A 26022-nucleotide genomic window follows, 5' to 3' on the forward strand; every position below is an offset into this window, starting at 1 on the left:
GTAAGAATATAGCGTACGATTTAAGGGACCGGATATAGTATATTGCGAACTATATATTAAAATTAAGTTGAAGCGCTAGGTATGTAGAGAAGTTCGTAATTATTTAGAGGGCCCTAAACTACGATTAGCCGTCGATTTCTTTTTTTATAAGGAGGTAAAGGTAGGAGGCTAGAAGTATTTAAATTTAATAATAATTATAAATTAGTAATTTAAATTTATTTAAGTATATTATTTAAGTAATAGAGAAGCTAAATCTATTATTACGTATTTGGAATCCTTTTATATAGGGTTATAGATTTAATATTAAATCGTACTTCGGATAATTAAATATAATAACAAAATAACTAGTAGTAAGAATATTATTATTTAGTTTACTACTAAAGGAATTAGTATTAAACCTTTAGCGCTTTATATATAAATTTAAAACGGCAGCGTAGAGCGTTTAGGGGGTATAATCAAGATTAAAGGTATAGTAATATAATTAAATATAAATCTTCCTTATAAACTATAAATAGAAATTATTAGAGCAATTATATACTTATATAACCTAACTCCTAAGGCGGAATATTATTAGAAATCTCCCTAAGACTAATTCGAAACGTATTACTAATTTAAAGACGGTATCGTTCCTTTATTAAACCCCCCCTTACTATCGTATACCTCAAAGTATATAATTACAAAACTTTTATTCTTATAATAGAAATTATAAAAGAATAGAATAAATTAATCAAGTTTAAGGATTATACTTAGGTCGGCTTTTTAGTTAGATACTAATTAACGAATATTTATAGGATTTAGAATCTTTATATTAATTCTATTATTATTATACGAGACGTCGTATTTAATAAAAACGAGGTTTTTCTTAGTAATAATATTAAAGAAATTTATAATACCTTTAATATTTCTTTTAAAGAATTGGTTATATAATTAAAAGATTTTTATTAAATAAATATTACGTAAGTAAACGTCTTGCAAATCGAAACTATACCTATTGTAAATAACGGAATTCTTAGCCCCGTTATTTAAATTTTTTTTACTAAAACCGAAAATATATTAGGAGAAGAGGAGAAATTAGGGTCTTTAGAGATATAGACGCAGTTTAGAGTTTTAGAAGTCCTATAGGTATTAAAAACACCGTTGGGTTTAAAGATATTATAAGGGTCTTTAAAGCCTTTACTATTACTACCCGTATAATTACCGTTAGATTTCTAAAATACGGTCTTAAATTCGAAGGATAAAGAAAAGGGCTATCTCCCTACGCCTCCTAATAGTCTAACTATATTTCTAGTAACTAATTTCTCTTATTCTAATAAAGAATTATAGCCAATTATAAATTTATACCTTTATTAGGCCGCATTGTTTTCATTTACAAAGAGCAATCAATTTATAAGCCTTTAGGGAAATAAGGTCGTAGACTAAGCTTTCTTAGAATAAATAAGAGAGAAGGGTATCAATATTAATCCCGGCTATAATTCTAAATTAAAAATAATAAGGGATATTATTAACCACTATAGAATAAAGGGTATATTAAAGACCCTCTATTAAATTAACTTTCTACTTCTTCTAAAATACTATAGTAATTTTAATTCTTACTCCTTTAAAGAATTTTTTAAAATTATGGAGAAGGAATACCTAAATAAATATAAGGATAAGAAGTCCTAAAAGTAGGTTAATATTAAGGAAGCGGGAAATAATAAGATATTCGGTTTAATATAGGTATATACCTATAAATTTAACTAAAACGGCTAGTTCCTTAAATATAAAGCGCGCTTAATTATACGTGGGGATTAATAGGTTAAGGATGGCGTATATAAAATATACGTAGCGATTCTAATAATTAAATCGTTTTATATCCTAATAGTTATAATTGCCTATTTTAATTTCGATTTAATTTTTAATATTATATTTAATAAAGTAATATTTATAAAGGTTCCCCCTAAGTATACTAGGAAAAGCTAAATATTTTAATTATTATATACGCTATATAATCTACAGAAGTTTCCCCTCCTCTAATAGTAAAAATTTATTAAGACCCTTATAGCTATAAATATAAACCCTCTCCCTATAGAATTTAATATCCTAATTAAAGATAACGTATTCTTCTTCTTCTACGTCAACAATATTATTATTACTTATAAATATAGGAATAAGGAAATTACTATAACTAAGGAAGTAGTAGCTACTATAGAAAGGAAGTATTAATTAATGGGTAGAGAGCTACTAAAATAATTTTTGAGCATTAAAATTATTCAAAACCGAAAGAAGAAACTAATTTAATTATTATAGTATAATTATATTTAGAAGATTACAGAGAGGGTTAAACGTATTAAGAAACTATATTTTACGCTTATAATTAAACAGGAATTCCTACCTTATTAAAATAGTATAGCCCCATATAAAATTTACGCGTATTAAATCAAAATTAGTTCGATTCTCTATATCGTTATTACGTCGCAACTAGACGTAACTTTCCTAATCTCTAAGCTTACTCGATTTAATTTAAATCCTAATTTAATATATTATACAGTTATAAATCGAATATTATTCTACCTTCTTACAATTCAAAAATACGCCCTTTAATTAAATAATAAAGACCGTTAGAATTTTTATATTATAATTAATTCTTTATTTATCAATAATTCTCTTAATTAAAAGAATTTATAAGCGTTTATATTTAAATTTCTAAGCGCTACAATCGATTAGCGAACTAATAAATAAAATACAATTATAACCTTATTTATAGAGGCCAAATTACTATCCTTTAATTAAAGAGCTAAAGAGGCTATTTATATTCGCCGTCTTTTTAATAAACTTAACCTAAGGTTCGAAAATTAAGAGGCTACGCCTATAGACTATAATAATAAATAAATAATACAATTTATTATAAAGGAGGGAGTTCGGCTCGTAATTAAGCTTAAATACGTCGATATATATAAATATTAGTTAAAATAAGCGTAGGAAAGGAAATTAGTAAATATAATCTACGTACTAATTAAAGAATAGATTGTAAATAGCTTTACTAAAAGCCTCCTTCCCGTAATATATCTAAAGTCTATAGAGTAATTAGGGCTCGTAGAATTATAACGGCTATAAACTCAATTGCGAAAATTTAGTAGCGGAAATATTACTATAAACCGCCCAAAGGGTATAGAGGACTCTATAGAGGAGGATTCGGGCAATAAATCGGCAAGTATAATAGTAAATATAATAAAGCAAGACTCTTACGAATAAAAGCTTAAAAGCTATTGTAACAAGGAAGTAATTTAGGAATAATATTATTTCTAGTTAGTTTTAGGAGGATTTTAGGGTATTTTAGGGTATATCTAGGTAGATCTAGCGTAGTTTGTACACCAGATCTAAGGGGGTGTGTCAGAGGCTAGGGGATCTATTAGGCGTGTACGTGCCCAATTAGGCTGGAATATGCGGGATTTATCCAGATGCCAGAGCTTCGAGTCTGCAGAGCCAGTCTTACACACATACACACAATCAAGCCACGTTGAACCCCATATCGATTATTACCCATAATATCACAGACATATGTATCCGTTTTGGAAAGTTGTGACTGCTTGCCTGGGGATTGAGGGGGGGAGGGACACTCGTTGATTAAATGACCATATTTTGAGATGAATGGAAAGAGAGAACATGAGGAGGTAGAACCCTGGCTGGATCTGCTGTATTTAGACAATTTTCTTAATTTATTACCGTTGTTCACTCTCAGAGTTGTGGGGTTCTACGGTTCAGTTTGCTCGTTGATGTCAACCCAACTTTATTTGGGATGTGGTACGATAAAGCCTCACGATTCAAGTTGGAGTGGGGGAAAGGTTGTTGAGGACGAGCAAGTTTGTAAAAGGCATACCAGAAATTTATCTCAATCGACTCGTTTTGTGTATCTAATGCAGCTACTTGTCAAGGAAGGAGCAAGGCAGTCTGAGCATTGCATCAACACCCGATTGACCTAATCACATGACGATCAAATGCGCACAAGATGTTTTGGTTGTGAAAAAAGGAAATGATTTTTCCTGTCCCTGTCAAATTGACCCAAGCGCTATGGTTTTGGTAGTCTTGTCCAAGCCGATATGCAGTACTGGGTTCAGAAAGAAAAACTTTAAGCATCATGACCCTCGTAATCCGCGGTTCGGCTCGCGCCTTCCCATGTCTGTCTGCGCCAATCTATTGCATATCCGTCAAAAAAAAAATCAATCATTCCCCGTCCATAATCCTCCCTCAATATCCAGCCATTCTGTCATGATACCAACTCTCGAAGGGGCCCATATGGCGAACCAGTAGGAGAGATAACCAAATTCACAGATAATAATCCCAAACATTTCCTTTCTTCTCGATATTCCTTCAAACTTCTCAGAGGGCCCATTAGGCGAAACCAGTAAGAGAGATAACCAAATTCGCAGATAATCCCAAACATTTCCTTTCTTCTCGAAAAATTCCTTCAAACTCTCAGAGGGCCCATTAGGCGAACCAGTAAGAGAGATAACCAAATCCACCCGTGATCCAAAACACTTCCTTCTTGCCCAAAACATCCTCGTTCAAAACACTAACCCGTTCGGTTCCATCTAGTACCTCGCACGAGGATACATTTACTTCTCCGTCTTCTGCACCCCGCGGTGCCTAAACCAATCAGGCATTTCCTCAAGCACAGGGAACATTGCAGAGGCAAATCTGAGCAGTCTCTCGCGATCGCATTTCGGGCACACAGGCGTAATCGCCTGATTCCATAAAATGATGGGGTAGATTTTGCCGTTCAAATCAGCATCGTTGGAAATGGTAATGCCGACGGGGCGAGTGTTAAGTTCCCCGGACGTTTTTTGATGTTCTGTGATGGTTTCGTGTTGTTCAAGCTCATCGTCGTCGTCGTCGTCGTCGTCATTGTTCTCGGAGGTAGCAGCAGCCCAGCCTACCTCTACAGCAGCCTCCCACTCCGGCATGGTAGTCGGCACGGCGTTCACCAACTCCACGAGCTTCAGGCGAGTCTCAAAATCCATAACGGCAGGGTCATGATCGACCCACTCCAAGACCTCGATCTCCTCCTGGTTTCTCTCTCCGGGGTGCAGCATTTTGGGCACCCACTGTCCGCCGGACTCGGCAACTCCGCCGTCGAGAAGGTCATACGAAGGAAGGTTGCAAGCCCCGACCTCGCACCAGCACTTCCTGTGGTGCATGTCGGCACGGCACGCCGGGCACTTGTACTCGCGGGTGAGCTTGCGGCGGCCGCAGACGGGGTTGTAGACGGCGTCGTAGGGGTTGGGGTCCGGGAGGTTGTCCTCGTATTCGTTGAGGCACGGGATGCAGAACATGTGGCTGCAGGGCAGCACGGCACCATCGAAGCGGACTGAGGTGATGTCGGTGGCCAGGACGCCGGCGATGTCGAGCTCGTTTTCGTCGCAGAGGGCGCACATGGGGCGCGGGGTGACGGTGTGGGGGTCCGTTTCCAATTCGGCGCGGGAGAGCAGGTATTCCTTCACTTTGGGCCAGAGATTGGTTTCCTTGCGGATGGGTCGGTCGTTGTGGTTGGTCTTGGGAGGGGTGGTGATCGTCAGCAAAGGTTGGTTTGCATGTGAGAGAACAGAATGGGAATGGGAAAGTACCTCTGAAGATGATGAAGCCGTGATGACAGTGTCCGACTGGCTAGTAAGAGACTCAGTGGTGTCCGACTGGCTAGTAAGAGACTCAGTGTCCGACTGGCTAGTAAGAGACTCAGTGGTGTCCGACTGGCTAGTAAGAGACTCAGTGTTCGACTGGCTAGTAAGAGACCCAGTGTTCGACTGGCTAGTAAGAGACTCAGTCGTCTTGATATTAGTTTGGTTAGACATTTTTGTCGTTGTTTTTGTTGTTTGAGGGTGTCAGGTCTGCTAGAGAGCAAAAATCTGAGAGCGAGATTTGAGTGATGGTAGACAGTAAGGTCTGTTTGGAGTTGAGAGAGAAGTTGATGTGAGAGAAGATGGAGAAAAAGAAAACTGGGTTAGACGGGGAGAAAGTTCAGTATTTATATTAACACGACCGAAGAAATTCGAATAAACGATCACGGGGACCGCCACTACGCAAGGCGCGCTGGATGAACCTTTGCAGAAAGGCATCATTTACCAAGTCCGACAGTTGCGCAATCTGGCGGCGTCACGGTACTGCATCCGACGAGAGCATCTATGGGCATCGGAGATCATGGAAGTGATGCTGCATCTCAACACAGAATTCTTTGACCATGGGGGCGACATGTATCTCATCAAGCCCGTGTGGTCCGTTTTGGCGTGCGAATTTACAACGTGTCGAGATGCAGTGAAAATTGTTGTTGTTTCCGATATTTATTCTGCTACCGTACAATCACAGGAACCAGGCATCCAAAGATCGAAGTATGCACAGGTATGTAGAATGAGAAGCACATACTGCAGAATATATGCCCGAACAAAATTTATGCAACATATTTATTTTATCTCTGCCTCAGCCCCCTCCAAGATTCATCTACCTACACAGAGAAATATTTTTGCTACAGTGAAAAAAAAATTACAGATCGCCATAAAGGGGACATATTATGCCTAGGTACCCTCACGGCATAAAAATGTCGCCCATAACTGACCCTCCAGATCCCAGTATCCCGAGTTTACACGGTAGCCGGCTCCGTGGCTCCGGTCTTAAAAGTGGGGCATAAATCCGACGCCGCCGACCGGATGCAGTTCGGATGCAGTTGGTGATGCACGGCTTAGAGCGGGGGCGATGCGGGATGAGCAAAACGCGGGAGCCGCAAGGGGGCCCGGGGACCCCGATGGCCAGCTCGCCAAGCACAGAGGCGCATCGAAGGGTGCCCTGCAGCTTCATCCGCTTATCTCCTTGGGATTTCGCTATTCACACGCCCTGTCCCTAAGACTCATCGACTTGCACCGCAGAAAATGCATGTAGGAAGGAATTTTTCTCTCCGAAGAGACAAATGTTACTCTCGCATTTAGTTCTTGGAGCGAAAGAAAGGAGGCAAAGAGGCTGCTGACTTGACTTTGGCTTGTGGCGTGTGGCTTGCCCTACGTCTGCACCCCGTGCTACTTTTGTGAAGTTCCTGAGAAGCTGGAGTTGGGTACCGATCCTCCCTGATACTATGGGTTTGGCTGGCAAGTGTCTGGGAAAAGAAAACAGGCTCTCTCAAGTCTGATGTAGGTTTGCCAACTGCTCATAGCACCTATTTAATTTTCCTAGTTTCCGTGCCTACAACGCCCAGTTGTTTGTATTCCGGGTACTGCAGATCCCGTGACAGCGCAGACGTCCGACACCGACATAGTCCGACTCCGATGAGCCCACCGCTTTGAACGGCCTCGCCATGTTTTACCAGATCGATGACCGGATGCCGACAATGAAGTTTTAAACTCGCTGTCCATAACGTGGAAGAGGTATCGGCTGTCATCCGCAATAGCAGTTAGGAATTCTCAACGCTTAAGAATGCGCCATCCCAGACGTTTAGGAAAAGTTCCCTGTCGAGAACCCAATAACTTCCCCCTACACTGTTGTCCCAGGTGCAAGAATCCATGAGGTGGCCCACGGCTTGGGCAACAATGAGGCTGTTCAGATAGAATGATGAATGTTAGTTTTAAAGTTGTCAAACCTGCCTTTTCTTTAAAGTTCAGGTGATCAGTGGGCGTGTAGGTGGTTTGAGCAAGTAAGACGGAGCACGGAGGTATAGGAAGACGGAAACAAAACAGATGGTGAAAGAAGAAGAAGAAGAAGAAAAAGAAGAGGCATTCGACACTCACCAAGTTACAGTACGCTCAGGGCACATCCACTGATTACGACCACCTCTATAACAGTAAGCGTCTACTGTGAGCTGCCCATGCACACCGATCACATTTCTGAACCCGGATGGGTCCTGTCGGAGAGTTACTTTTTCCTGACCCTTCTCTACGAATAGAGCAATGATTGCAACTGCATCGTCAGCCGGAGCGTGCATGTCTGAAGGAAAGCACATGCCTAACCCTTCGGGCCACCGTTTGGAAACGCCCCCGGCCCCCTCCCGTTTGGAAACGGCGCTGTGTCGAGAAGCGTTATAGGCCTCGAGAGCCTGTTCAGGCGTTAGAGCAACGATGTCAGGGCGGGAAAGATCGTCAACCCATGAGGCGAAGGAGAAAGGCTTTTTGGTTGATTCTTTGGTTGGGGCGGCCGTAGTACCGCAAGCCGTCAGGATAAGCAGGAGAAGGGCCGTAAAGGCAGCAGAGAAAGTGTGCTTCATCTCTCAAATCAGAGTATATGGATAGGACTGGCGGTTGGATGATATGAAGTAGAGATAAGTAAGGAAGAAGTACTGGAAGAAGGGAGCTGGCGGACTTGCCAGGGAAGTCCAGCTCTATGAAAGGAGAACATAAACATTTAGAACTGGATGCAATCTGAAAGAACTCCATGATTCTTTGAAACCTTGACAACGGTATCACCATCATCATTCTTGGTTTTGTAGGGATAGAAGCATTTCTTTATCCGAATACCGTGCTACCAAACAAGCCGTGGCATGTGCCTGCGGTACTTGTACAGGGCACACATACATCCGTGTTTGATGAGCAAGGGATGTTGTGGTAAATTAAGAAGAGTTGTCGCCATATACGCAAAACAGATGGTTCAAATGGTGTTTGTAAAGCTGAACTATACGTTTGATTGATAGTTGACCAAGGTGTTACGTCCGGGCGATGTTCAGCGGCTGAGATCATACATGAAGCTGCTTCCGTCATTCGGCAGGGAGCAGGTAGCACAAGGCTGTCAAACAACCTGAATCCGTCGGGTCACGCCTTCTACAAGTGAAAATCTTTGACACTTCATCACGGGTACTAGGGAAGGCACAATCCTTCCGACAACCTGCTTTCCTTCCTTGGAAAATCCACAAGTCCACCCTCCCCTCAGCACCTACCAAACAAATCGTCCGTCGGGAGATACAGTTCCACTTCTCAACGGCGGATTCCAGATTTACCAAGGCCGCTTGCGGGCAAGTGGAACATCTACGAGTGCCATTTCTACGACCAAATGCGTTGAAACATAAGACGGTATGTCGCGACGCGTCGTCGCCTCGAGAAAATCCCTTGCAGCGGTTCCTACCGTCGGCATCTCTCACCAAATAAATTCGTCAAACCATCATCAAGTTTGACAGCCTTTTTGCGCAAGACGATGGATGTGATGCAATGCTGCGGCTTTCTCTCTTTCCGGCCCACCACTGACACGGAAAGGGCCGCCAGGCTATGAACGAAACGCAGCGAGAACTCACCTTCGACACTCCTCTATTTGCCCCTTTAACCCACTCTAGAAATGCTCAAAATTGCAACTGAAAAGAACAGAATAGCGCGGTTATAATGATAGAGGAGTGTTATTTTGATTTTTGTTTTCTCTCCACGTGGTAGAAACCTCTCAATCCTTCCTACCTCTACCAGGACACTTCCCACTCGGAGCGTTCGTGAGCGTGATATCCACCAGTGTCCTTTCCGCAGCAAAGCCCTTCAACGACCAGATAAATTTTTTTTTTTTTTTTTTTCAAGATTTGATTCACACATTCGGGAGAAGCCCCATCATCATAAGAACGCGCGTTAAGACCCAAAGCCAAGAACCGCAACTCCCTCAAACCTCGTCAACAGCCGACACATATCCACCACGAGGAGAGAAAAAAAAAAGGAAGAAAGGACACGGACCAGACAGGACACATCTGAGACCATGAAATGAAGATGGTAAAAAGATATGAAGCAAAAGATTAGGAAAAAAAAGAAGAAGAAAAAAACATACAACACCAGGGATTCGCTGGTCGTCACCGACCCAACTACTAGTCTGGCCCTCACTGGCTTATCTATGGGAGAGCGGACGGGATCCCGAGTTTTCCAGTGGGTATGGTTGTATGTGATTATTTGGCTCTGCTCATATGCCTATAAAGGAGGATGTGGAATCATAGGTGTTTGATCGTGGTGGGGGGTTTGGAGTTTTGGGTCGAGAAAGTTACCTATTGCGTGACCACATCTTGAACCCCGGGGTATATTCGAGGTTCCGCTTTTGCCATGGCGTGAAGTGCACACATCAACCGGAAAACAGGGGTTTATGTACGTTCACGTATATAGCGGATGGACACGTTGCGTGTGAGTGATTGCGGTCATCATGTCCATTCGGCTTAGTCAAGGTGAAGGCGATGGTTAGGTTTCGGATTGCGATGAATATTACACATATCTAACTGGACGACGATATAAGTTATGGCTAAGTTATGTACTGAAGCATAGGACGTCTCTTGGTCGATCGCCCAGATCTTGCACTCCAAGTAGTGCTCAGTATGTGCCACCAAAGGTTATTATACATCCCAGGAGCATATGACACAGTATCCCCAGTGTGCTCCAACCCGGGAGAATAAAACATATTTACAAGACCCCCCACATTGATATTCTTTGGCACCAAGATACAAGTTCCCATCCTTCAAATGGTTGTGGACAAGGACAAGGACTCCGTTCGGTCAAAGCCTTACTTGATGTCCATCATTCGCTACCTGACCTAAAGGGGTAAAGCTCAAGTAATAACACTCGCAAACAGTTACAAGTTTGACATGCCGTTGTTGCGATGCCATATAGGCTATGCTGGTTACGATCGTAATTCCCATCTTGATGGACGCCTCAATCCACACACAAGGCTGCTTAGCTTCGCTTCTCAACGCATGTCTCAAGCTCGAGGTACGTCTAGTGCAGCAGTCATTTCCTGACGAATATCAAAGTTAATAAACTGCAGCAGCGTCCTGTTGCGCCTGATCAGAACCTCCACAGCATCATCGACCCACAGCCCTAGCTCATCTTGCCCGATAATGTGCTCGGGAATATGGGTCACGGGCTCCAATCTCCACGGCGCTTCGTGAAACCAGGGTCGAAGGAGGGTGAGCGCAGTTTGCCAGCCTGGAGGAGGAAGCGGGGGTTCTGACTCGACCAAATTCACCACATCACGGATCGTCGCTCGAGGAGGGGGAGGGAAGTCAGGAGCCCATGGGGGGCGATCCAATAAGAGGTTGTCCAGAGGATCAATAACTCGGTTTTCAGCTGTGCCCTCTTCTAGCATTTGCAAGGAGAGTTCGTCTTCATCGCGTGTCCGATGTTCTCTGGGGAGGAAATGATGTTGACGGGGGGTCACTGAGGGAGGAGCCCAGAAAGGACCGCTTGAATCATCGACATCGCGTGGCTCAGGGACGGGACCCTGAGGGAGAATCAGGAATGCGCCGTCCCAAAGAAGGTCATCCACCTGGAATTCGCTACCAATAGGTAGAAGACCAGCTGGGAAGACTGGCGGCTCGCCGTGGCCAGCCACCCAATGAAACCAAGCCGGAGGTCGAGGTGGGCCAAAGAACACCGGTTCATCATCATCTTCCATCAATTCACTCTCTTCAACAATGTCGAACCATAAGTCCCACATTATTTCAGAAAACTCTTCGTCGAAATCATTGTCGCGAGCTCCTTCGGGTCCAGGAGGGGGCGGATGAGGATGACCAGTCCTGCGCGTCCATTCATAGGCAACGAACGCCGCCCACATATCTGGAGAGGCAAGGATCATGGCACTGAAGCTATGGAGATTGATGTTGTATGCGTTTAAGTCCAGGTTCGTCGAGAAGGAGTACCTAAGCCCGCTCTCTCCGTGCTACCCTCATATCTTGCGCCAACAACCTCAGATCATGCATGGGGTCGCGACCATTACCGTTACCGTTCGCAACATGATCCGCGATACCGGCAACACCCGCAAACATCCCTTGGTCTACTTCCTGGATCCAAGGGGGGAGAAACATGTCGGGGTGAAGGCGGATAGGTTCACGCCCCATTTGCCCCGGGCCTGGTTCGTTGGCTCCGGCCCCAAGATGGTGTCGGGCAGCTCTGCCACGAACAACTCGGAGGCGGTTTCTGAGAAATTGTGGCGGGAATAACCCGTGGTTGGCGGCTTCGAAAAACGTCCGGGGGTCGGCGTTCGCATTCTGGGGGTCTATCAGGTCGACGAATGGATCCCGCTCCGTACACTCGGGTTTGTGACGACAATAGAGAAAGCCGTGTTCGTTTCGCTGGAACGGGGCGAGGCATATGTAGCACCATTCGTGAGAACAGATACCTGTTTAAAAAAAAATACAGTCAGTAACCGGTTACCCAGAAAGATGAGCAGAGTGAGCATAATAAATTGAACTTACAGGTGATATGATTGCAACCAGAAAACTTGTGGACGGCCTTGTTGCACGATGGGCACTTTTTGCTAGATTTGGTGATCTCTGCCTCGGATGCCCTTTCGTCTTTCTTCTTTTGGATGTTGCGCTTGTCATACTCCTCGCATGTTTCGCCAGAGTGCCAGGGTACGTCGTGCTTAATGCAATGTGATGTCTTACAGGCCTTGCACTTGAAGCGCACGCATCTGACATCGTCTATCTGGCCGGAGCTACACTTGGCTGATTTGCACCATCGGAAATTGGGAATGTTTCCGAGGGCTGCGCGGGTAGCCAGCTCATCATACCGTTTGAAAACGCTTTTTGATGCGTTTCTCTTGACATCTGCGAACTGAAGAGGTTTGGGACACTCTGGACACTTAATCCGATTCCACATCTTGGTCTCCAGCTCCGAGGCGATCCACTGACCCAAACAAGCATTGCAAATAGTTGGTTTGTGCTCGCATCCAGATGTAATCTTGTATGCCATGAGGCTCAAATTCTTGCTGTCAAGGCAGACGCTGCAGGTCTCGTCGGGTAGGAGCCAAGCCTCCTCGGTCGAAAAGATTTTGGCTGTCTGGCCGGGAAGTTCGACCTCATACGTTTTCCCCCAACAAACGCGTGTAGTCTTACTGACACGCGTATCGTCGAGCGTCAAAATGAGCTCTGACCAGTGGGCATTGAAACCAGTCTTCCCCCGTGAGCGGACATTCCGAAACAGGCGAGTATCAAGGTGATGCTGCCAGCGCCTAACACTCATGCCGTCGTAGAAGTAATGCGACTCGGGATGATAGAGGTAGCGCCTTCCCAGGCCATTGATCACAGCATATGCGTTCGTCCGCGCAATGTGATAACTAATCCAACAACAAAGCCAGTGTCGCTTGACTTCAGAGACCACCCAGCTGTCTCCCTGCAATTGACCAGGTCGTGTTCCGCCTCGGGCCACCAGCAAGACCCTGTCCGGATCGGAGATGGACATAAAAGTCGCAATTTTGCGTCTCAACTCGCCTACCGTGGCGCCTGTATCGATTGCCTGAACGAGTTGAGTTGCAAGCTCTGGAGGAATTGGCTGGTTGTTCGCATCCTTGTACTGACTAAACTTCCACTGGTCAACCTCGGCAGAAGACCTGGACATGCGGTACCAGATCTTGGAAGGCGTGGGAGGGAGCACATGCTCAGGATTGAGTAATTTGCCGTCCAGATAAAAAGCGAAGTGAGCAGCTGAGGCGATAGGATGGCCCTTGTCTTGATAACGGCGCCGGATGAGCTGTTCGAGCTTAGCGACTGCAGAACCGGGCCGCAGAGCGAACTTCATGTTCGGTTGTCGATCATCCAAAGGCTTCAGCTCGACGTCCACAGAAGATGCTGGGGGCGACGTCCGCCCACGGCGTAGGTGTGAGTGTCGATCAAGGTCCGACAGTATGCGATCCCGCTCGGTCGCGATATGGCGCTTATGGCGGGGAGAAAGGCGCAAGCCGAAGAGAGGCAAGAAAAGGCCGGGATGGCGAAAGTCTCTGCTGGCATTGCCGCCTCCTCCGTTGGCATTCGACGTATTACTATTGTTGATGTTGCTTTCTGGGGTTCTCAAGCCCCGCTTTGAGTCCTTGCTAGGCGCCATAACGAACCACAACTCCTTGCGACGGCTGTAGGCAACTTTTTTCCATCACAACTGCTGTGTGTCGCTTGATTACCGGGATTTTATTGAGATGCGTGACGTCCCTAGAGGTGAGGTTGAGGTGAGGTTATGGTGAGGAATGTAAGCGGCGGCTTGTCTTTGTCAGCCGGCGAAGTATGGTTTCACGAGGAGGACCGGGGCGTGAAGGAAGAAGAGTGAGAGAGCCTGTGTGTCGTAAAGCAAACCCGAGCACTGTCTGGGGCAAGGAGTGAATGAAGGTGAAGGCAAAGTTCAGACGAGGGGTCAGAGGGGCGTATGGTACGCATTTTGGACCTCGACCCAACCTGGCACCGTGGACTCGGGATGGAAGACGGCGAAGGTTTTGGAAGTCGGAGGGACGTCGATAGCCGATAGATGCCCGGCACCGCTGCCAGCCTGAGTGAGTAAAATGCAGGCTTGACTCGTCGCAAGTGGAAGGCACGTAAAGCAAGGCAGGCACCTCTCTCTCCAAGTGGTCCAAATGACCCAAAGTGCGACTGCAGTGATTTCTCACGAGTGGTTGCCACCAAGGCAGGAGCGACTGGCGACGCACCTTCAGCAACTGCCAACCCACACCACCGCAAATGGAAAGACACCCATATGATCGGCTGGCCAATGAGCATTGCAGGATGCAGATTCCTTGACGGCGTTGGCCAGTGGCATCACCACAGCCAATCGGTCCACGCCAAACGGCCCTGACCTAGGTCATGGACGAGAAAGGTCGCCCTGGTTATCGCGTCGATGTTCGATGCACCATTTTCCATTTCGACGACCACCACCGACCCGACCCGATTCTCTTATTCATCTTGGGCATCCACACTCAGGCTTTGAGAATGGACCGGACGACCTAGTCAGGCACTCACTCGAAAACTGACCATGCGGAACTCGAACCCGAAGCGAGGGTTGGGTATCTTGTCTGACCTCAAGATATTTAAACACTGGGGTTGAACAAAGCTGTTCCCCGCATTGCATGGCACCTGTCACATATTGATAGTTGAACCTCCAGAAGTCATACGGCATCCATGTTCGAGATCAATTCTGGTATATGGACCATTGAGAATTCAAAAGTTGATGGTCATTGGTCGCCCTGGCTCCCGAAAGTATCTGCACATGGTGTGCCTGTTATGTATGGTGCCTATCATTTCGGGATCGGGATGTCAAACTCAGGAACAGGAACCCGAAAAGCTGTGGTTGACGAACCACGAACCTATGTCCATGGGCTTGTAAATTGCACTGCGCGGTTACCTGCGCAAAACGCTCGACCTGAACTGTTACGGCAACTCTGTAGTTGTCTGCCTTCTTATTAGAGACAGAGAGCTTCCCTGTCTCAAGAAAACACTATGGTTGACGTTGACTGATCACCACCAGGATTACCATCCATTCAACGATACATGGAGCAGACACACGACGATCACCAAGTACATCAGTCAGGGTGACAGTCCACGTTTATGTCAGCCTTTGTTCAGTCACTTTGTCTACGTACGGAATTTTTGCTTCTCTCTCATTTTACAAGCAATATCCTCATCTAACATCCTGATGTTGTCATTGATTGTATATACCGCTAACTAGACTGCTGCTTGACCTTTCCAACCTTCTATGTAATATATGCTACGCATTATGACGATTGTTGTCGTCGTTGTTGTTGCCTTTGTTGTATCTTAAGCCAGACTCTCTTTCTTGGGTGCTTCGGGTAGGGGGTGACATGCTACCAATCCTCCGATGATGCTTCCTCCGATGTTGCTTCCTCCGATGCTGTCATTTCCTCCGAAAATTCCTCCATTGGGTCGTTACCTTCGTCGTCGTCGACTTCGTCGTCGTTGACTTCGTTGTTGTTGGCTTCGTTGTCAATGAAATTGTTAAGAAAAGCTGGGAACCCACCCATACCTATAAGACCGTTAACGGCATGTGGCGTGGCCCCAGGATCGTTCCGCGGATTTATCCATGGCCGATATCGATTGCGAGGAAAATGATGAGAATGCGCGTCAACCAGAATCAGCTTTCCCCCGGGCCTCAACGCCCTCCTAAATTCCACAAGCCAGTTGACATCATCCCAGTCCCCGGGATTCTGCTCCTCCATTCCCTCGATTTCCTCGATGTCCAGCTCTCTCTCCCCCCACCAAGCCGCCCCATGAGTTCGCAGGCCTGCAATGACGAGCAATCGCAGGTTCTTTCCTTCGAGCCTTCGAGCCAGCTGTAATACCTCTCTCATCTGGAACAGCGTGGTGCCGCTGCTGCGTTTTCTAATGTTCCTCAAGTCGAGGTAGAGTGTCTCGAGATTTGTCAAGGCCTGGTAGTCAACGTACAATGGCACCATGTGCTCGAAAAACACACGGCCTTGGACCGCTGTCATATTAGCCAGCACCGTGCCTACCGGTGGGTCTGTGGGAGGAATGGTACCGAAACGCTCGTAGTCAATACCTGTAGTAAAATTGAGACAGGGATTGCTGGTGATCATGAGATGGCGGATATGTCTGTATAGAAACCACGGCTCCTGGTTAGGGGGTTCTGGGGAGAGATGCTTCTTTACCTGGTCAAAGGGTCTGGCTTTGATGGCAGCGGCAGCAGCCGTGGACGCCGGCGCACCGGTGGCCACCCTCAAATAACCGTTGTCGTCAAACCTCTCCGTGAACCCTTCGATGAAAGGCAAGAATCCGACCATTTCATTTCCCCAAGTGATCGTCCCCTCGAGCCCGCTACGCACCCGTCTTCCCAACCCTCTTTCCGTGAATCTTCCGAGCCACTTCCACGGCCTTTGTTGCAAAACGATCAACCTGTCGGGCCTAAGCGCTCTCTCCCTCTTCACCTCCCTCGTCAAAAACCTCCCGTACCTCGTATTCCTTATACTGTTCAAGTAGGCATGGATACCCGTCTCCTCCGCCGGCTTAACCAATCGGTTCCATGGCTCATTTGGACGATAAGCCATGCCCTCCCTAAGCCTCCCAGTCCAAACCCCTCCCCGCCCCCTTGCGTATGGATCGAACCTCCCCTCCCATTCCATATCCCACGCCGCACCGCCCTCCAACAGCACCTCCTTTTCAAACGGAACGCATCCGCACTGTTCACAGTGTCTGTTATCAAATCCATGTGCACCCTCCTGAAAGAGTGGACACTGCACTTTTCTCCTCGAGTGTCCCGCAAACCAACTCTCCAACTCTCCAAAATACTGTTCTTCTCCCTCCCCTAACTGCACTCCCAGTGTTTCTGGCGCTGGCTTGTACACGTCCACTCTTAGCTTCCTCAAGATTTCGTCGAGTTGGGGTTCTCCTCGCGACCAATTGCAGATCCTCCAGCCTGAGCAGAACAGCCGGAAAGCGCATATATTGTCGAAGATGCTCAGGGAGTGGATCACAATCTGCGTTTTGATCTCATCCGGAAGTTCAGCGAATGACCTGGAGCCTGGGGCAGGAGGAGGAGGAGGAGGAGGAGGAGGAGGGGGGCCGGGAGCGGGAGCGGGAGCTGCTGGTGCTAATCGTTGTCTCTGGGCGGCTGGTTGGCCGGGGGCCGCTCCGTTTGCTCTTCTTTTAGGTGGCATTTTTTCGTTGTGAGTATATATTAGCCGTTATGGCACTTGTCAAGGTATGTGACTTTTTTCAAAGATCGAAACAAGATGATCAAACAACAAGCAGGTATGAACAGAGATGCTATGTTGACAATCGGATTGTTTAAAAGCAATCAGCCTCTCTGCTAAGTACGGTCCTGTCCAAAGAGTCCTATCAGCAACAACCCAAGGCAGACAAAGGGCTGTATCAACAATCAGTTACTGACAAAGCGGGCCAGAAAATAGAAATTCTATTTTCACAATCGCATTGTTTTAAAACAACCCCCATCTCTGCTAAGTATGGTCCTGTCCAAAGAGTTCTATCAGCAAAAACTCAAAGCAGACAAAGGGCTGTATAAACAACCAGTTGCCGACAAAGCGAGCCAAAGAGGACTGACTTACTTATTTATATCCCATTTCCTCAGCTTTCAAGACACGGCACTCACAATGAGGTTCAAACAAAGGATAGAGGGTCACAACTATGAATTAAGATAAAGGGTATTTGACTGTCTCTCATCCTCAAACCAAACGGGCACCAAACCACGCGCGTACAAGACCCCTCATGTACTTTCCTGCCACCGAAATTATGCGTTAAATTGCCCATTTCTGCTCTGTCAACCACACCTGACCTCCTCTCATCAAGCGGTCTGCGTACGTATTAATGCTTCCCTTCAACTTGTTGCCTTGTGTCCAAGGTGGATGCTGCCGCCGCGATGTATGCCTGATCATCTGGTCGGTCCCCGGCCGGACCAGATAAGCCTTCCTAGAGGGTCCCTTTGGGTGGATACAAAGAACTGAAAATAACCGTCAACGCCGTCGCATCTAAAGCAAACCTAAAAGTAAACTTTTGGAAAGCAACGAGGTACTAAACGTCCGTCATTCCTTCATACGCTGCACCGCTTTAGAGAAGGGCAGCGGCGAAGACACCGGCAGCGACAGCAGCAACGCCGTTGCCGAGGAAGGCAGCAGCGTTGGTGGGAGCAGCAAAGCTGCTGGCAGAGGTCGAGGAAGCGGCGGCAGCGGAAGTCTCGGCGGCGGACGAGGTGGGCTTGGCAGCGGAAGTGGAGGCAGGGGCGGCGGACGAGCTGGTCTTGATCACGGCCTTGTTGGGGTCCTGGGTACCGCACTTGTCAAAGATGTCCGCCTTGCACTTGTCCTGGCCCATGGCATCGTTTGCGTGGTTGGTGATGCAGGTAGAGTAGGCGGTCTGGCACATGAACTATAGGACGCCGCGTTAGAAACCTTGCTTCAAGAACAAAAATCGGGGGACACCTACGGTAGGAACAGTCTGAGTGTAGTCCTCAAGAGCCGGGGAATCGCCAGAGCTGCAAGTGCAGTCGTACTTCAGCGTCGTCTGTAAAGAGGGAACCTGTGGTCAGTAATGCTTCCTTAAGCGGTACTCCAGGTGGTGAAAACATACGATGTCGCAGTCGTTGCTCGACACAGACATGCCGCAAAGAATCTTGCAGGTGTTGTACTGGGCAACACACCACTGGTCTAATGACAGGACGGCGTTAGTATCTCAAGGTGACACGACTTTTGGGAACTGTTACATACTCCTCGTGTTCGGGTCAACAGAGTCGACGGGGACGGTGAGGTTGCTGTTGGACGACTGGGCGGCGACGGCAGCGGTGAGCGCGGAGAGCGCGACGAAGATGATGTTCTGACGCATGGTGACTGGCGGTGGGAGGTGAATGTGTGATGATTTGAGGTTGTTGTGGTGGTGGTGGTGTGAGGTAGATACTATTATGTATCGATGTCGGAAAACCCGGACGGGATATTGCTTGGATTAGTTATTAAAAATCTGGGAGATGGGTGAAGGCGGGGAATATGTGGCGTTCGCAGAACAAGCAGACGGAAGAACTAAGAAGAGACGAGAGGGAGGAGAGATAAGAAGGGAGAGGCGAGTATTAATTGCAGAGGAAGGCCGCGGCGGTCGGTGTCGACAAGAACTTGAAATGAAACGATTCTGGGACGGGAAGGCACCCCCGGTTTTTTGAAAGAAGCCCAAAACGGGAAGGCACGCAGGACGAGTGTCGGGTTTAATTGCTCCTGCTGCTGCGAGTTTTTTGGAGCTCGGCCTTTCCACCTGCTGCGTCCGGGTCACGGTTGCACACCGTCAACGTTGTAGCCTGGGTACCTCGCTGTACATACAAATCGGGGACAGACACACAGAGTCATAGATCCCGGCTCCCGGCACGCGCGTTCACGGCCTGGCCAGAGGTGTAAATTCAGAGGCGGGAAGAGGGCGACACGAACTCACGATGGGCTAGTACTGACACCGACTGCGCTCCGCTGCAAAACGGGACAAAACGCCTGGCTGCAAATCCGCTGCAACGCTGGCTTGGCAATTCTTGGACAGTGGGCAGAATTGTGGCTGGTGTGACTGCCGGACTGGACGAGAGCGCTGAATCCAAGACCGCTCAAGACCGCCCAAGACCTGAGCCCGTTCTCGGCGGTGGGGCAAGTCACTTTTCACGATCCACCGGCGACTCCCCAAAGACTGGATGCGATGGAGAGGCGGCCGTTCAGGAACCCGATTTGCACCGACGCTAGCATGCAGCTGGTTAAATGAGCCCATGCAAAACAACATTGTTCCTGAATCCTCGGTCCTGTCTCCTTGGCCCCGTCTTTCACGGTCACGCGGCTGCTCGATTCGTCATGGCTCCGATGGGTGAAACCGACGGCTTCTGGTTGCGATGGCGGCATCATCGTCACATTTCATTCTCAAAGAAAAATCTGGGAGAACTTGTATCACGCCCATGCTCCTTGGCCTCCTTGGCCTTCATTTTCAAGCCACACAGGCCCCCTCCACGCTCCACTCCCGACATCAGACGCGGGCCAGGGCGTTCGACTGGGCGGTCACATCACAGTGTATTTGAGGCCAATCAATGCGGATCAGGAAAGGGAAATCCCGAAGAGACATGGGTTCGGTTCGCGGGCCAACCAGAAAGATAACAGATGCGGCACCAATGGCACCAATGGCCCTTCGCTTGGGAGTTGCTCGGATGGCATGGGAATGTTGGCCAACAACCCGCCCGCATTCCTCTTTTTTCTCGCGCGGGTTGGCATGGTCATGGCATCTTTGTAGTCATGCCCAAGCGCGGGCGGTCAAAGCAATTCCATTGTCCATCGAACGAACTTGGGACGAACTGTTGCATTCCGTACCTACTTGAGTCTCATATTTCTGATATGTAGTGTTTTCGCAGACGCGAAGGCGAGGTGTCTCTACATGGCAGTAGTGTCGTCTCGTAAAAGTCACCGCTACAAGTCACAATCGCTGCGTAGATCGAGTTGTGGAGCCTCGTCTTTAGCCCAGCTTGCCTGCCCAGCTGAGATCGATGTGACGATGTCAAAACACCAACAAAGCCACAACATCAGCCACATTATTTTGTTGCGTTAATCCTTCAATGACCGACAGTGAAACCGTCCGAGTCGCTTGGAGTTCCTTCCGTCGTCGCTTGCAGTTCAATGTCAGCACCAACTTCAGTTCAGACTCGACTTCCACACGTGATGCACGTGGCGGAAGGCACGTCCATCATATACGGTCCCACCCGGCGGTAGGTGATCGGGCAAGTTCCGACGCTGCAGCTGTGCAGACGGGCAGGCACGCAGCGCACAGCGGTGTTAAAGCACTGGTGACGGGTGGACCAATCAAAGGGCGTAATTGGCTCGTAGAGAGAAAAGGTGAGGTCAGCGGCAGTGAGCGGTTCCCGTCACCAGGAGCTCCCCGTCGACCATCATTTTCCACTGCATGGTTGGTAAGGTACAACCTCTCTCTCCCGCGGCTCTCCCGCTCTCCCTGGCAGACCTGGATCATCCGGATGGGTTGCGATTCCACAACGTCGGGTCGGCATTTCCAATACAAATTTTTCTCGCCAAATTTCCGTGCGGACTGCTGTGGGACATGAGAAATTGACCAAACGAATCATGTGCCCATGGTTAGGTGATCGACTCTGTGTGAGAGTGGGACGCCCTGCGATTTTCGTAACGGCGAGAGTTTGATGCGACGGTTCACCTCGCTATCGCAAGCCGAGATGCGCTAAAGATCCGACGAACCGGACTGGTCTCGACGCATTCCAGCGTTTTGCAACCTCATCTCGGGGGGCAACAGACGACAGACCACGCCTTGCCCAACGTCAATGTCCAAACGCCGAGCAGTCGAGCACAAGTTTGAGCGAGCGACAGCGACAAGCACAAGCGCGACGAAGGGCAAATGTTTTTCATGATCTCGGTCCCTGGAGAGTGTTTGTGCACACCCTGCAACCCCTTGTGCGCACACTCCTACCGCCATGGTAAAAATCTTGATGGTAGTCATCACCAACAGCCGCGCTGCCTCGTCTGATATTCAAACATTTTGCACCGGTGTCCCTGACGACCTTCTATCAGTCCACACAAGGTGAGAAAACGCTTTGAACTGCGCTATATCGGCAATCGGCGCGCTGTGTTCGGACAAAAGTCCACTTCACATACTGACATACTCTGATGGTCGTTTGCTATACGCGCCCCCGTCCCTTTGTGTGGCCTCCATGTCAAGTCAGTTCGTTGGGAGAGCAATGCTGCCTCCAAGTTAACACATGTAAGTGAAATCCGGGGTCCTTGGCAAGCAATGTGTATACGCTACTCTCCACATGACTTCTTTTTCGTTGTGTTTGCACTCATATCACATTTTCTTTATGACAGAAAACGCCACGGACCTCAAACGCGATGTGGTGATAATGAAGTCCGATGTTTGCCTCCAATGGATTAGACCTTCACGGCGCCTTCGGCCCGTAGGCAGCAGAACTTGCAGCGCATCAATGTCCGGATGGGCCGCGGCTTCAGAAGGGTATCAGGGATTTTCCATCTGGTAGCGACCCCTAGATCTACGCGGCCGATCCTTGTTCAGGCCCAGACTACCTACAGGGCAGGTAACTGTGCTTACTGAGGGGACAGATAGTCTGGGCTAGGAACGCCGCGGATACGCGGATATTGATGAATGAAAGGAGGAGGCAACCGCAACGACCAGCGTGAATCCTCATCTCTGGTTAAACAACATCGGCAACGGCTTCATTTTCGTGCGCAGCAAGCAGTAGAGCGTCTGCGTTTGCTTGCCACGGCTGCTATTCAAGACGCACAACGTCTTGAGAATCCCGACCTTCGAGACAGGCAGCGGGATCTCACATCTCCAAGTTACTCCAACGACAAGGCCATCACGAGCCACGAGAAATCATGGCGGAAGGGCTCAGTCTTTGGCCATTGGGCCTTGCAGTCGTTGTCGTCGGTGCGCTCTGGGTCTATGGAGTCAACAGGACCATGAGAACGGTCCCACCCGAGGCCCTGAAACTGTCGCCCAATTCCAACCGCTGGACTAAGGAGTATATGCGGGAGACATATGAACGGGTCAAGAAGAACCCCGTCGATATCAAGAAACACCTCCCACCCAAGTTGGACAGACGATACGTCGTTGTGGGCGGTTCCGGTCAGTTTGTGTTTTCACAAGCCATGCCAGCTCGAAATTCCCCGTGCCCGAGAAGCATGAAAAGGGGTAACCGTAACTAACACGCCACGATAGGTCTTGTGGGAGGTGACATCGTCGCACACTTGCTCGCTCGTGGACAGTCCCCGGAGAGCATCCGGATCGTTGACTTTGCTCCTCTTCGTCGTCCCGAAATTCTTGGTGTGGCCAGGAAGATCGACATCATCAAGACAGACATCACCTCGCCCGACTCTGTGAAGGCGGCCTTCTCCAAGCCGTGGCCTGCGTCTGTTGCCAGTCTTCCCCTGACCGTCTATCACACTGCCGCCGCGATCCGTCCCGGTGAACGGAGCATCAAGACCTATGACCGTGTCGCTCGCGTAAACGTCGGCGGTACCGCCAACGTCCTGGCTGCTGCCAAGGAGGCCGGCGCTGACATCTTCATTGCCACCTCGTCGGCCTCCGTTGCCGTCAAGCCTATGAAGTTTTGGAAATGGCCTCTTCCCAGCTTGGCGAGCAACTATGTCCAAGTGTTCAACGAGGATGACTTTGATCAGCCGTTGAAGCCTCATGATGAGTTCTTTGGCAGCTGTAAGTCTCATCCCACGCCTGACTGGAAACACTGGTAAACAACTCTTGCTGACAATGGTGAAATGAAACAGACGGTCGCGCCAAGGCTGAAGCCGAACGTCTGGTCTGCGCTGCCAACCAAGAAGGCTTCCGTACCGGCGTTGTCCGTCCCGGCAACGGCATCTTTGGAGACGTCGAGAACGACGTAACGTTTGGTCCAACTCTCAAAGCCGGTGGCATTGTCTCTTGGACGCCGCACGTCATCCAGTCAGTACCCTATCTTCCACCTCTCCAAACTCACTGAATTCTCAACTGACACCCTAAACAGGAACTGGATCTCCTCCCGCAACGTCTCCATCGCCCACCTCCTCTTCGAAGCCGCTCTCAACCCCTCCGTCCGCCCCGTCCCCCCACCCTGCGCCGGCCGCCCTCTCCTCGTTACCGATCCCGGCCCGCCCATCGCCTTCCGCGACTTCTACACCATTATCAGCACGCTCTCCCTCACCCCTATCACCGAGACCTACCCGCCTCCCGTGCTCATGCTCATCCTGGCCTACGCGATCGAAGGCTGGGCGAACCTGATCATCAACTTCCCTGTGCTGACCAAGCTGTTCGGGTGGAAGGAGCCCACCGGCGATCTGGCCATGTTGCAGCCGGCTGTGTTCACTGTGTCGGCGTACACGATTTGCGATGACAGCAGGGCGAGGAAGAGTGTGGAGGAGGGTGGAATTGGGTATCGGGGTGTGACGGATACGTTGCATGGGTTTTGCGAGCAGATGGTTGTGTGGAATGAGAGGGTTGCGAGGGGAGAGGCGGGGCCGTTGAAGGGGAAGGGTGCTGCTGCGCCGGTTGTTGCTTAGGTGACTCTTTTTTGATTGCCCTGAGAATTGCAACAGAGGGAGAACGGGATGGATGAATGGGAAGAAAGGGGATGGTCTAGAAGTGGTATTTATGCAGATGGAGAAAGGAATGGTGCTTGTTGGATATTTTGAAGCTTGGTTACACCATGTGTCCATATCTAGGATAATCGACCTAATCCCATTGGATTCCCAGTGATGATATAGGAAATTTCCGATGTCTCGCTGGCAATATCATTCGTAGCTTGACTCTAGGTCTTCCTCGCTGTCTTGTGCCCCTTCCTCAGTTATGTCATTGTCGAAGATGCTGTGTAGTGAACTGAAAACCCCTCGAGCGCCCGAAAAGAGGAGCCTGGCATATGTCGGCAATGCTTGTTTCTCCAACCGACAAACAATGCAAGTTACAACCCATCCAGAGCTTACATATATGTATGCGCAAGATACTTACCTCAAGTATGTAAATCGCATTACCCTGTCTTCAACATAAAGTGACAATCTTTAACTATCTGATCCTCCTAATGCATATCCAAGATCGGGTATAATCAACTTGGGTCAGATGTACTTTTTTCTCGCGTCAAGGGATGTTGAAATAATTCGCAAACCCTCCCCCCCTCGCAAAGGGAATCTAGATCAGACTGCGACAATGTCGAACATGTTTCTGCGTCTCTCATGCTTGATGCATCGCGGCCACCCGCCTCGAATGTTCGTGAGAATACCCACGGTCCAATACATCACACCTTCGGAATATTCTTATGCACGCATCAATGCGTCTTTATTACCCCCTCTGAACCCAATTCCTAAGCAGTTCCTGGCATAGGAAAATCCCTGATAGACTCTGGCCGATCGATGTGCTTCTCAATTAATGTGATCCCTATCACAGTTCTGCGACGGCCTTTCCCACAAGCCACTACGAGCGATATTGGACTATCCGTGTTCGGTTTATTCCCGTCTTTCGGCCGCTCAATATGATAACGCGAGTATGCATATGCGCGTGTTGATGCATCCCGCCCATCCTCAAGCTGCTGTCGCCCTCATGCCATGCATGTACTTACCCTAGTTACCGTCCTGTGCCTACCTTCCACTTCTTTGCATCCACGTTTCGTGCATCAATTCTTTTCTTTCTCGTCAACTTGTACAAGTTTCCATGTCGACACCTACCTAGCAGTCTCTCTTTACATTCATTCTTCTCTGGTTGTAATCTCCCGTCGAGAGTTATGCATTCTTCATTGTTTAGTTGTGTGGTGGTACGCTGACCTTCCAAAGACTGACTCCATATAAACTCGTGGATCTGACCAAAACTTCAACAATCTTCCAATGGCTGGATGGCCGAGCGGTCTAAGGCGCTAGACTCAAGAACTCCAAATTCTTCTTCACTCATAAGGTGAGGTGCATTCTAGTATCGCAAGATGCGTGGGTTCGAATCCCACTCCAGTCACTTTCTTTTTTGCTTTATTTTTCTCCTTATTTTGCCCTCTTGTTCGTACTCTCAACTTCGGGATGTTTCAACCTTTTTTTCTTTTTTTGGACTGGTTGTTGGAAACATTGTTGCGATGAATGGATGATGGGCTGGATGGCGAGGTTGAGATGATGGCATCCGTTGGCCGCTTTGCATACCGAAGAAACTCGCGAATTGAGACCTGGGAAGGTAGGCATGAGGGAAGGTTAAAGGTGTCAAAAAGCAGATAGGTCTTGTGCCTACCTACCCAGATCCCAATTTGGAAAAAATATACGGTACTCCCGCGAGAGATCACAAAAGGCTGCGGAAAGACTTGCGATACGTGTTGTGGT

General features: G+C 48.3%; 9 protein-coding genes and 1 non-coding gene across 10 annotated transcripts; 2 read left to right on the forward strand and 8 right to left on the reverse strand.

Moving 5' to 3' along the window:
• Window positions 1–4255: 4255 nt before the first annotated feature.
• On the reverse strand, window positions 4256–5825 carry B0H65DRAFT_562739 (uncharacterized protein; the record flags this gene model as incomplete). Its single annotated transcript, XM_062830211.1, has 2 exons — window positions 4256–5528; window positions 5601–5825. The coding sequence occupies 2 exons, from the start codon at window positions 5823–5825 to the stop codon at window positions 4593–4595; spliced, it is 1161 nt and encodes a 386-aa protein (XP_062685988.1). The 3' UTR covers window positions 4256–4592.
• Window positions 5826–7408: 1583 nt separating this feature from the next.
• Window positions 7409–8215, reverse strand: B0H65DRAFT_562743 (uncharacterized protein; the record flags this gene model as incomplete). The annotated part of the gene is made up of 2 exons (XM_062830212.1): window positions 7409–7550; window positions 7743–8215. The coding sequence occupies 2 exons, from the start codon at window positions 8213–8215 to the stop codon at window positions 7409–7411; spliced, it is 615 nt and encodes a 204-aa protein (XP_062685989.1).
• Window positions 8216–10653: 2438 nt separating this feature from the next.
• Window positions 10654–11391, reverse strand: B0H65DRAFT_415586 (uncharacterized protein; the record flags this gene model as incomplete). The annotated part of the gene is made up of 1 exon (XM_062823994.1): window positions 10654–11391. The coding sequence occupies one exon, from the start codon at window positions 11389–11391 to the stop codon at window positions 10654–10656; it is 738 nt and encodes a 245-aa protein (XP_062685990.1).
• A 76-nt stretch (window positions 11392–11467) lies between these two features.
• Window positions 11468–13864, reverse strand: B0H65DRAFT_19128 (uncharacterized protein). Its single transcript, XM_062821648.1, has 2 exons — window positions 12149–13864; window positions 11468–12072 (listed from the first exon to the last, which is right to left on the reverse strand). The coding sequence occupies exons 1-2, from the start codon at window positions 13773–13775 to the stop codon at window positions 11594–11596; spliced, it is 2106 nt and encodes a 701-aa protein (XP_062685991.1). The 5' UTR covers window positions 13776–13864; the 3' UTR covers window positions 11468–11593.
• Window positions 13865–14529, reverse strand: B0H65DRAFT_19127 (uncharacterized protein). Its single transcript, XM_062821647.1, has one exon. The coding sequence runs from the start codon at window positions 14432–14434 to the stop codon at window positions 13955–13957; it is 480 nt and encodes a 159-aa protein (XP_062685992.1). The 5' UTR covers window positions 14435–14529; the 3' UTR covers window positions 13865–13954.
• Window positions 14530–15317: 788 nt separating this feature from the next.
• Window positions 15318–17465, reverse strand: B0H65DRAFT_19135 (uncharacterized protein). The gene has a single exon (XM_062821650.1). It carries the CDS (start codon window positions 17341–17343, stop codon window positions 15517–15519), a length of 1827 nt encoding a protein of 608 aa, XP_062685993.1. The 5' UTR covers window positions 17344–17465; the 3' UTR covers window positions 15318–15516.
• A 582-nt stretch (window positions 17466–18047) lies between these two features.
• On the reverse strand, window positions 18048–19470 carry B0H65DRAFT_19133 (uncharacterized protein). The gene is made up of 4 exons (XM_062821649.1): window positions 18907–19470; window positions 18770–18846; window positions 18626–18703; window positions 18048–18568 (listed from the first exon to the last, which is right to left on the reverse strand). Exons 1-4 carry the CDS (start codon window positions 19019–19021, stop codon window positions 18251–18253), a joined length of 588 nt encoding a protein of 195 aa, XP_062685994.1. The 5' UTR covers window positions 19022–19470; the 3' UTR covers window positions 18048–18250.
• A 1855-nt stretch (window positions 19471–21325) lies between these two features.
• B0H65DRAFT_19172 (uncharacterized protein) lies at window positions 21326–21867 on the reverse strand. Its single transcript, XM_062821656.1, has 2 exons — window positions 21837–21867; window positions 21326–21748 (listed from the first exon to the last, which is right to left on the reverse strand). The coding sequence occupies exon 2, from the start codon at window positions 21665–21667 to the stop codon at window positions 21392–21394; it is 276 nt and encodes a 91-aa protein (XP_062685995.1). The 5' UTR covers window positions 21668–21748; window positions 21837–21867; the 3' UTR covers window positions 21326–21391.
• A 279-nt stretch (window positions 21868–22146) lies between these two features.
• On the forward strand, window positions 22147–24542 carry B0H65DRAFT_19167 (uncharacterized protein). Its single transcript, XM_062821655.1, has 4 exons — window positions 22147–22810; window positions 22904–23398; window positions 23470–23644; window positions 23706–24542. The coding sequence occupies exons 1-4, from the start codon at window positions 22561–22563 to the stop codon at window positions 24235–24237; spliced, it is 1452 nt and encodes a 483-aa protein (XP_062685996.1). The 5' UTR covers window positions 22147–22560; the 3' UTR covers window positions 24238–24542.
• A 1008-nt stretch (window positions 24543–25550) lies between these two features.
• B0H65DRAFT_t7 lies at window positions 25551–25669 on the forward strand. The gene has a single exon. It is a non-coding gene; the product is annotated as a tRNA-Leu (tRNA).
• The last annotated feature ends 353 nt before the right edge of the window (window positions 25670–26022 follow it).

This window comes from Neurospora tetraspora (genome assembly GCF_033439725.1).
Source record: "Neurospora tetraspora strain CBS 560.94 chromosome Unknown B0H65scaffold_1, whole genome shotgun sequence".
Taxonomy (NCBI): domain Eukaryota; kingdom Fungi; phylum Ascomycota; class Sordariomycetes; order Sordariales; family Sordariaceae; genus Neurospora; species Neurospora tetraspora.

Bases quoted from the DNA above. Each gene is read 5' to 3' on its own strand.
- B0H65DRAFT_19128 (XM_062821648.1), bottom strand. From the start codon at position 13,775: ATGGCGCCTAGCAAGGACTCAAAGCGGGGCTTGAGAACCCCAGAAAGC. The intron at 12,073-12,148 runs GTAAGTTCAATT...TTTTTTAAACAG, and splicing joins TGGTTGCAATCATATCACCT to GTATCTGTTCTCACGAATGG.
- B0H65DRAFT_19127 (XM_062821647.1), bottom strand. From the start codon at position 14,434: ATGCTCATTGGCCAGCCGATCATATGGGTGTCTTTCCATTTGCGGTGG.
- B0H65DRAFT_19135 (XM_062821650.1), bottom strand. From the start codon at position 17,343: ATGCCACCTAAAAGAAGAGCAAACGGAGCGGCCCCCGGCCAACCAGCC.
- B0H65DRAFT_19133 (XM_062821649.1), bottom strand. From the start codon at position 19,021: ATGCGTCAGAACATCATCTTCGTCGCGCTCTCCGCGCTCACCGCTGCC. The intron at 18,847-18,906 runs GTATGTAACAGT...TCCTGTCATTAG, and splicing joins TGTTGACCCGAACACGAGGA to ACCAGTGGTGTGTTGCCCAG. The intron at 18,704-18,769 runs GTATGTTTTCAC...CCCTCTTTACAG, and splicing joins CGAGCAACGACTGCGACATC to ACGACGCTGAAGTACGACTG.
- B0H65DRAFT_19172 (XM_062821656.1), bottom strand. From the start codon at position 21,667: ATGACTACCATCAAGATTTTTACCATGGCGGTAGGAGTGTGCGCACAA.
- B0H65DRAFT_19167 (XM_062821655.1), top strand. From the start codon at position 22,561: ATGGCGGAAGGGCTCAGTCTTTGGCCATTGGGCCTTGCAGTCGTTGTC. The intron at 23,399-23,469 runs GTAAGTCTCATC...GAAATGAAACAG, and splicing joins TGATGAGTTCTTTGGCAGCT to ACGGTCGCGCCAAGGCTGAA. The intron at 23,645-23,705 runs GTCAGTACCCTA...CACCCTAAACAG, and splicing joins TGGACGCCGCACGTCATCCA to GAACTGGATCTCCTCCCGCA.